We start from the raw sequence: 10287 nt of genomic DNA on the forward strand, positions 1-10287 counted from the left end.
ATTCGTACTGCACAGGAACAGCCTGTGATCGGCACACATCTGAAGTAACCGGTCTCCGTTGTCCGTGCGTCTCGTGTCCAAACCAAGACGACCACCCAATCGGGCCTCAGCAGCGCTTAGTCTACCTACCTGGGCGTTCATATCACCAGCAACCACAATGATATCTGGGCTTTTACCCTGCTGTAGAAGGGCACCTAGAGCGTCATAGAAACTGTCCTTGGCAGATTCAGAGCTGCAGTCAGTTGGGGCGTATGCAGACACAATAAACAGGGTGCGATGAACCTCACTTTCTGTAGATTCTCTCACAGATGTTGCCAAACGAACCGCACAGAGACGACTGTCAACGGATATCCAATCAAGCAGAGACGCTTCCGCTCGTTCGCTTAGTACAATACCCACCCCAGCATATCCAGCTGCAGCGGCCTCTGCATCACCAGAGGTGCGCAGTCGGAACCTGGAAGAGAGCGAGGGAGCAGTCAGTTCGATTACAGTACTTGCGTCCTGCGTCCTTGTTTCTGACAGACAACATACATCAATACAGAGGGAGTCCAGCGTACGCACAAGAGCCACCTGTTGGTCTGCTTGCTTCAGTGTGCGAACATTGAAGGTGGCTAAGCAGACAGGCTTTCGGGGTTTGAAAACAGACTTCGAAGTGTTTAGGGTTGCAACTGAACTCGGACGTGCAGAAGCTGCAGCTGAGTGTGATGCAGGGCGAGCAACACGGTCAGTCCTAGAGCTGGGACCTGCGAAAAACGTATTCGAATTTGGGTGGGGGAGGGTGAAAGAAGGAAAACATGAAAGTGTAAGAAGGGAGGCGTCAGCAGTAGCATGTTTTCGCTTACCCGCCCTGCTGTATGCAGCAAGTAAGGCAACCCGGCTGATGTCACCACGCGACGGCCGATGTGGCATGAGTTTATTTGTGTATGTGCAGTTCATGGTTGTACGTGGGCTGGGATACTGCCAGGGCGCCCACACCTAGACAGGATGCTTTCTGTAGAGAACAAAGCCGCTCAGTTCACCGCCTGCAAAGTATCTGTGTAACTCAACAGTATCGCGTTGATGTGGCTGAAAGGGTTCCAGAATCCTCAGGTACAATTGTACTGACTGTAATTTGGATTGCGATCAGAATTAGGTGAAAAAAATCCATGCAGACAGCTTTTCATACGTCTGTCCGAGGCCATTGAACACTCCAATGAACACTGGATCTCGTCTCGACCAGCAACTTCCATTGATGCCGGGAAGATTGTACCGGCAACAAGCGACACTAATGTCGCACGCAATTCCCTCAAACGCTTCGTAACGAAGGGCCTTAGGATTTGCAGTATGTTTGCGGATGGTGAAGGCCGTATAAATAGAGGGGACTTTGGCATCAGAAACAGTCGCACCCTATTCCAGATATTCCGATGAGTTGGTCCTAGGAGGCCTGCAGAAAGGAAGGGACCCCAGTTTATTCATAAAAACGTTTTGAATGCTGAGCTGAACACCTGGAAGAACAGAACAGAACGAATTCGAAGAACATTGAACCTCTGGAGGAACCATGTGAGCCTTAACAGACTATCAGCCCCAGTCCTCTGTCGACCACAAAACACTTGCTTCAGCTTAAGAAAGTGCCCGCAAATAATAAAGTTTTACCGCATTATTAGGTGGGGTTGAACCCGAAACGTATGGTTGCAGGTGAACAAATCGGTGTGGTGGATAAGTTAGTCTATCTAGTTGGATGCTTTAGTCTCTACGGTCTGCCAAAAGACAATGTCACCTACAAAATTGGGAAGGCCAGGTCAGCGTTTGTCGCGTGGTGCCCACGTGACAGTTTAGCTACCAAAGACAGAGTGCCTTCCTAGATAGATCACAGATGTGACCATTTTGTGCAGATCTCCGGAGACTGGTTTTTATCACGGATAAATCCGAAGAATTCCGTGGGTCTAGTGGAATATCATATCTGTAGTACTGAGGTACATCGGATGATTTCCGGGGAAGATAACTCCCCCTACTGAGATCAACCAGAGGTAACACTTGTTAGTGGCTGTTGCGTGCAAACGTTGGCGATCCTGAATCAAGGCTATCGCCTTCATTGCTTGTATCAGTCTCTGTCATACCGGATAAACAGAAGCATTTCATATGAATGAACTAATTGGACCGTCTGGCTCTCATTCCTTCTGTTGTGTCTATGAGAGCTAGTTGGGTGAATTAAGAGCATGATAGAATTTATTCTCTCACGTTAATAGTCTAGTTACTTGAGTGGAAAAATTCAAGGAAGCGGACATCAGATGAAGATCGGCTATAATCCTGATGAAACAATAGAAGAAAGAGCGCTGCGGCTCAGTTAGCTACAACAGAGAGAAATATCATTGAAATATTACAAAAGGTAGAAAAAAGTCGAAAAATTCGTCGGACAATACGCTCCAACAATTTTTGACAATGTACCGAAATTCCCCAAACCCAAATGTTCCCGGTGGGAAATCGCCCGCAGAATGCATGTTTGGACTACTTACGATAATCTTAGGCCCAAGAGGAAGGACATCAGAACTACAGCAAATGGGACAGACAGATTGCGAAAATCCCACATTGATGATGCGGTTTACGCAAGAAACTTTCAAGGTCCCGAAAAATGGTCCAGTGGTACTGTCCTGGGTAAGAAAGGAAATGTTATCTACGAAATCGACGTGCATTATTAGGTGGGGTTGAACCCGAAACGTATGGTTGCAGGTGAACAAATCGGTGTGGTGGATAAGTTAGTCTATCTAGTTGGATGCTTTAGTCTCTACGGTCTGCCAAAAGACAATGTCACCTACAAAATTGGGAAGGCCAGGTCAGCGTTTGTCGCGTGGTGCCCACGTGACAGTTTAGCTACCAAAGACAGAGTGCCTTCCTAGATAGATCACAGATGTGACCATTTTGTGCAGATCTCCGGAGACTGGTTTTTATCACGGATAAATCCGAAGAATTCCGTGGGTCTAGTGGAATATCATATCTGTAGTACTGAGGTACATCGGATGATTTCCGGGGAAGATAACTCCCCCTACTGAGATCAACCAGAGGTAACACTTGTTAGTGGCTGTTGCGTGCAAACGTTGGCGATCCTGAATCAAGGCTATCGCCTTCATTGCTTGTATCAGTCTCTGTCATACCGGATAAACAGAAACATTTCATATGAATGAACTAATTGGACCGTCTGGCTCTCATTCCTTCTGTTGTGTCTATGAGAGCTAGTTGGGTGAATTAAGAGCATGATAGAATTTATTCTCTCACGTTAATAGTCTAGTTACTTGAGTGGAAAAATTCAAGGAAGCGGACATCAGATGAAGATCGGCTATAATCCTGATGAAACAATAGAAGAAAGAGCGCTGCGGCTCAGTTAGCTACAACAGAGAGAAATATCATTGAAATATTACAAAAGGTAGAAAAAAGTCGAAAAATTCGTCGGACAATACGCTCCAACAATTTTTGACAATGTACCGAAATTCCCCAAACCCAAATGTTCCCGGTGGGAAATCGCCCGCAGAATGCATGTTTGGACTACTTACGATAATCTTAGGCCCAAGAGGAAGGACATCAGAACTACAGCAAATGGGACAGACAGATTGCGAAAATCCCACATTGATGATGCGGTTTACGCAAGAAACTTTCAAGGTCCCGAAAAATGGTCCAGTGGTACTGTCCTGGGTAAGAAAGGAAATGTTATCTACGAAATCGACGTTGGAAAAGAAATTTGGACAAGTCATATCAACCAACTATGACCAAACCACATGCAAACTCAATACTGGCAAGAAGCAGAAAATTTCCAGTGGGACATCTTGTTGGACATGCTCGGTTTGGACGATGAAAACGTTCGACCTATCGAATTATCCCAGAACATGACAGCACTGCATCGTTTACAGCTAAGACCAAATCGAAAACAGAAACGACCAAACTACCTTCAAGTTAACCCGAAGAAGAGAAAAAATACGATCAGACTCAAGCAGTCCGAAAACAGTTTCAAATTGAAACGGGAGGTAATACGGCTGCGCATCAGCCTACTGAGCAGTGGAACAACCATGTGAAACAGAGCCGTGAGATTACGCCTATACGTCTGAGTCATGTCCGATTTCATCATGTGCCGGAGAAAGGTCAAAAAGGGACAGAAAGTTCACACCCATTCGGTGGCCAAGGCACCCCGTACACAAGCGCACAGACGGTCATCTATGATCAACCGAGACAAAGGAACAACCGCCCGAGAACGGTGTGGGCGTGCAAGAGACACTGGTTGGTTGACAGTGGATCGACCATCAAATACGGTCACAAGTGAATCATGCATATAGAAAGTTGTAATTGCGTTAATATACAGTTCCTTCTGGTTGCCTTCTTGTCTTCTGACTACAACCCCAGTAGCGTCAGGGAAGATGGAGAGATGCAACAGTTTGTTAGGGAATGACCGTGCTAACACCTTCATTCTCCTTATTCTCGTTGAAGCAGCTGGAATTACCGTACTTCCCTACATGGTTTGCAACTGAACTGAGCTGACTCCGTGTGATTCCGTCACAGTACCACAACGGACTGTATGCAGCTAACAGTCACGGAGAATGTACTGGATGGAACTTGTTCGGGAAGTGACACTTGTTCAAGAGCGCAAGCGTTTTGTTTGCTGTCTATTTAACTTACCTTGATTTAGCTGGGTTATTGGTGTCAGGATTTTGTGGAATAACCCCGCACATGGGGATTGATTTCTGAACTTTCTTTCATGGTGATCTAAGTAACGTCCCTTCAGTCTTTTAACGACACTTTTGGTTTGACCAAATTTGGTCTAGTTCAATGGGGCAAACTCCCTTATATTTCATGTAATCCTCCTGTGGACGGTACCCCCCTCTGGAATTCGTTGCACGCCAAAATTTCGAACCGTGTGCCCAGTCCCTCTCATCAAACAACATGTCGTAGATGTTTACCACTGGCGTCTAGACTGAACATGCAACCACATTGCGCCCAATATACACTGAGGACCCTTACTAGCGCATTCCGATACTTCCATGAATGCGGCCGATCTACATACACCCAGGATGCACAGAACAGTTGGTAGAGATGGTCAGTCTGAGGCCATGGTTTCAACCTCTCACAATGAGAGCCAGATTACTTTGCTTGCTTTGCAATCCACCAAAGCAAGATTTTGACAACTTCACTAACCGACAAGAGCCGCAAATGACACTCAACACTGACCTACTGTGATAATCTGAAGAGGACTGACTTACTGATTGGTTCCCCGTCTGCCTTATAACCTAGCCAATTTGGGTCAAAAGCGAAACGTTGCCCAAATAAAGACTACCGATTGTTTATCAAGCTCTTCTGAAACGATGACTGCTCAATCGGTTCCAAACCTTTTCCAACCGAAAGTGGGGGAATTCTTTCCTTTGATTGACAGCATTATCTATGTGTATTATTATTATCTATGTCTTTGGTACACAATAACCCATGCTCAATCGACTCTGGCAATGAGTCACATGCTCGCTTACTTGAGGATTTGACACGGCAGAACCAACTATACCGGATGGGTCCTGTTCCTCGTATGTTATTTGGTCGACCGCTCGGTCACGCTGTTTCTTAAGTCCTGACTGAAAGACTACGCATGGTGGGCAAAGCAGGATCTAGATACGAAGCTAAATGCTCAGCATTGGATATTACCCGGGGACATCCTGCAGATAGTTTGCGGTATCACTGACATGTACTTAACGAATGGGTTGCCCATATCGCATGGTCCCGAATTCAGTGATCCTGTTGGACCCGATCACCGGACCCCAACCTTGAACACACCATTCGTCTTCGGGTTTTCGTCTCATCTCAGACTTCAATTAACCTCTCCATTGTATTGTTTCCTCTGTGCCCAGATACCACGGTAACCCGAATCGAACTACATTTATGCACGGTTCATGTTGAAAAAACAAATGAACCCCATCGGGTTGACTGCCTTGCAGGGTCCTTATACGGGGTAGAAATGACTAGCCTGAATGTCGTAGGAACGGGCGATTTTGTTCCTCTTCCAGGATGGAGATTCTGCCTCAAATGCCCAGTCGCACATCCAATGACTTATTCTATCCGAAGATCTCCTCCAGCTCCTCGCACTAAAGGAACACTTCCATAACTTCTGCATGCTCATTTCAACACTATTTTCTGTCGTCATCGACACCCCAACAGTTCTAAACACCGATTCTTTACTACCGATTCCACTAAGTTATCTAGGGATACCTTCTCCGTCCATTCTGGGGATCTGTGGATCAGCATAACTTCTCTCAAACTAACGCCAAACCACGTAAAAGAAATTGGAAGGGGTATATCGTCCTGTCTGCACCATAAATGTTACACGCCTGCTTCTGAAACTCATAAACACTATTCAACTTAGTTAAATGTTTCGCAAACACCAAGTCGAGTATGACCCGAAGGCTACTATTAGTCTAAGTCCTTCGGCTGCCTAAAGGTCCGAACAAACACTATGATCGACACCGATCGAAAATTTACCTTCTGTTAGTCACCTTAATTCGTCTTCGAAAAGCAAGATCAAAATGGGCTGATACTTTCCTCAGCGAAAAAATTGAGGAGATACTTCTTCGTACTCTTGCATCCCCCCCCCAAATCATCGGTGAACGAAACTGCGGCAGGTACAACCACTGTACGACAAGTACGCGGTTATTACAGCTGACAGTGATGATGATGACTCTAGCATCAAAGTAACTTTCATCTATTCAAATGTTAAAAATGATGTAACCGTGTTTCCCTCATCTATTCAGGTATTGTGCGTATGAGAACATTTACATCGGGGTCAAAATTGTCACTTCTAGCAGCCACGAGGAATTGCAAGCCACTGGACTTGACTTCCAAAAGTACGCGGTATTACAGCTGACAGTGATGATGATGACTCTAGCATCAAAGTAACTTTCATCTATTCAAATGTTAAAAATGATGTAACCGTGTTTCCCTCATCTATTCAGGTATTGTGCTCATGAGAACATTTACATCGGGGTCAATATTGTCACTTCTAGCAGCCACGAGGAATTGCAAGCCACTGGACTTGACTTCCAAACGATACCTGTCAAATGTGCAATACAAGAATCGAAACCCTAGGTAAATCTCTATTATCTGTCTTTGGCTGTTCAACTGGTCAGAAATCTTGAACTTCTAGGCCTCGCACCGAAGAGAAAAGGCTGGGAGTTTCAATCTCCTAGGATAGATTATTGGCACAAGTGGGGTTTTTCTTCTATTTTTCACCATTTAGGGTTTATTTGGAAAAGACTGCACACCATACAACGGGGATTGTGGTCCACTCTTCCAATTCTGTCGTAACCTCAGCTTCTACCCGAGAGCCAAGCATCCAGAAACATCTGTATAGGTAATATCCTCCCTGTAAACGAGCACTACCCAGTTGTGTTGACGTGTCTGCCGCAGAAAATATTGGACATATCCTTGCCTATCGTTGCCTTCAATGTGGCCTAGTTTCACTCTTTTTCGATACTGTTGAAGCCTCACTTACTAACGAAAGCGTAAGTTCGTTCTGTACGTCGTTTACAATTAACCGAGTGTAGATCAAAGCCTTCTACGATGCCCTCTTAGAAGGCGGATTGACTCTACAAGAACCGGATGAAATTGCTCCACCCGAACCTTTGGGAATCGATTATGACAGTCTCACGGACCAGGAAAAGCGTGCTCTTTATCCAAGTTTGATCGAGAACCTCAGAACGATACCGGACTGGAATGATATCAAATATCCGTACTCTCTACGGCCGCGAGCCGGGAAAGTCAAGTTACGAAGCCAGTACCAGGTATTAATTAGTGTTCTTTCTTGAAAACAGTACTTTGGTAGACCTCGGTCAAGGTTTCATCAAATGCTTTTTCATACGGAACGTTTTCTAAAAGTATTTCAGTAGTCTCCGGATTATGGAAGTATTGGTGATAATTCCGCATCAACACAACGATTATGACTGTTTTCAGTCGGACACTCCGGTGTTTGAACAGGATATTTTCTTTTAGTTACATATCCCGTTTTCCAATCGCGATTAGGCAAGCGAATAGCCTCTACACTCCTATTGTCAACTTGATGCGATCAACTCAAAGTGGTGTCTAGTAGCCCCATCCAAACCTTCAAACTCCTAATATGCAGTAGTCATTCCGGAACAAATGAATAATGATAAATAATCGGTTAAATGCAACACCACTTCGATACCTAGCTGATATGCCACTCAAAGGGAGCTCGAGGGCTAAGATGCTGCCAGGTCCCCCAAAGTTAGCTGAAAGCAGTCGTGATACCATAGTTGTGTTAGAACCAAGAACTGCTGGTCAGTAAATTCGCGCCTTAACCACGGAGCCATCTCGAACTCTGAGCCAGCCAACCGAACAGCGCAAACAATTAGTAACAGGAATCCAATCCAGTAAAGTGCATTCAGCCCTGAGGCTGAGCACAACGCCTATACCAGAGATACCACGCACCACAAGTTGTTGCACCTGTAAGCAGCCTGTCTCTGGGAGACCAATACAATTCTACTTAGTTGTAGATACTGCCCAACCACCTGGGCGAACTCAAGTAGTCATGTGCGCGAAACCAACACGGTTTCCGAGTTTAAACACCCGTCCCACATTAGGTAGATGTCGTCAAACCGCTGTGTGGAAAGTAGATTTCTCAAGTACCTCGTATGGAATATCTTATATTAACGTGCTATTGGGACTCGACAATACGGTTAAAGGAAGATTTAATAGATGAACTATGAACGGGGTTTTTCGAGAAAGGCAGATTAACACAAAATTTCCTGTTAGTCTTCCTGAGTATGCCGCGAGCTATATTCACACGAAGTTGAACTATAGAGACGGGAAAGTAAGAACAATGGCCAATGGCAACAGGCTGTGAAACGTCTCACACCTGCAGGAAGTTAAATTTAAGGAATACCCTTGCTCGTTTCTGAGATTCAATTCATTTTTAATTGTTGATGAGCGAAACAATCCGTTACCCTCACTTTCGCTGTCCATTTCACACACTGGTTGTCCACTGTGTCCTCTTCACCTAAAAACAACGCTCAATGCGACCGAACATTTGTTGCTGACGATTCGTTAATGTATAAACATTACTGTTTCATCTGTTTAAACGAAACTTCAGGAAAGTGTTCAAACTACCTAAAAGCAGTTAGCTTTGGTTCATATCGGACTTTATTGGAAATTCTCGATAAAAAACAGTGTATTTGGAAAGCGAAGAAAAGGCCATGGATTCACTCCTGGTCCCACCAAGTATTCAGTCTTAGAGAAATAGTGTGTCTCGCCCCTGAAAATAAAAAAATCTTTCAAAAATGGCCGGCAATCAGAACCATAACGTCTTTTTATCAGCCTTAGTTGGCCACATTCCTTAAGTCGGAGAACATTTTTGTAGAATTGTGAAGATGAGCTTTTTTGTAAGATCCATCGGTTATATATACTTTATCATCATGCTTTATTCTTGAATCGTAAGGTAAAATAGCCTCATGCGTCATAAGATATTCCAATTCAGAAGTATTACTCCACGTTTGTTGGCTTGACTTCGTGTCATTCTACAAGACACTTTTCAAGTAGGCCCAACTCGATAAATTTTCCCTGACGTATTGAGTTATCAGGACGTGACTGTGTTCAAAAGAATGTTGGAGAAATTACAATATATACTTATGGACAGTTCAGCTGTTAGTTATCGGAACCCACTTTCATATCGTCTGTGATTAGTAATACGCAACACATTTTCTGTGCCGCCTTTGCTGAAGAGTTCAAAACACTGACATTCACCTATCCACTGTTTTTTTCACAGATCCTGTCGAAAATACGACAAGGCATGGTTTGGGACCCTTTCTACAAGCGTATGGTGTTACCACAGAACAAAGCACACTGGCAACACGATCTAGAGCAACGTCATTTGAAGCACCTGGAAGAACCTATCGACACACTGGAGCAGGAAGAGTCAATACCAGTTGCTGTTCCAAAAAAGTGGCTTCTAGAGTGATGCTCAACGTTCCTAATATAGCATATTTTTAATACACGGCGCTTTTTCAAATACCAAGTGATATAGTATGGGTGGTGGCGGAGAACTCTTGGGCTTTGATTTCGCGCTTTCTTTCAAGATTTTTGTGGACGACATGAGCGTGCAATTAAATACAGTTGGAGTGTTTTTTCTGCTTATGGACTTTTGGACCCTCATAACCAACCTTGTAATCACAATTCACAATGGCTTCGAATATCAACAGGAATATAGCATGATGCCAGTGTGAGGTTTCATTAAACCTTATTATTCCTCTTGTGGATGGTTGATTAAAAAAGGACCGG

At 44.4% G+C, this 10287-nt stretch overlaps 1 protein-coding gene across 1 annotated transcript; it reads left to right on the forward strand.

Annotated features, from left to right (window-relative positions):
• Positions 1-6113: 6113 nt before the first annotated feature.
• Positions 6114-9993, forward strand: T265_10027 (hypothetical protein; the record flags this gene model as incomplete). Its single annotated transcript, XM_009176274.1, has 6 exons — positions 6114-6195; positions 6951-7083; positions 7235-7348; positions 7382-7499; positions 7542-7778; positions 9776-9993. The coding sequence occupies 6 exons, from the start codon at positions 6114-6116 to the stop codon at positions 9965-9967; spliced, it is 876 nt and encodes a 291-aa protein (XP_009174538.1).
• Between the last annotated feature and the right edge of the window lie 294 nt (positions 9994-10287).

Source organism: Opisthorchis viverrini (genome assembly GCF_000715545.1).
Source record: "Opisthorchis viverrini unplaced genomic scaffold opera_v5_323, whole genome shotgun sequence".
Taxonomy (NCBI): Eukaryota; Metazoa; Platyhelminthes; class Trematoda; order Opisthorchiida; family Opisthorchiidae; genus Opisthorchis; species Opisthorchis viverrini.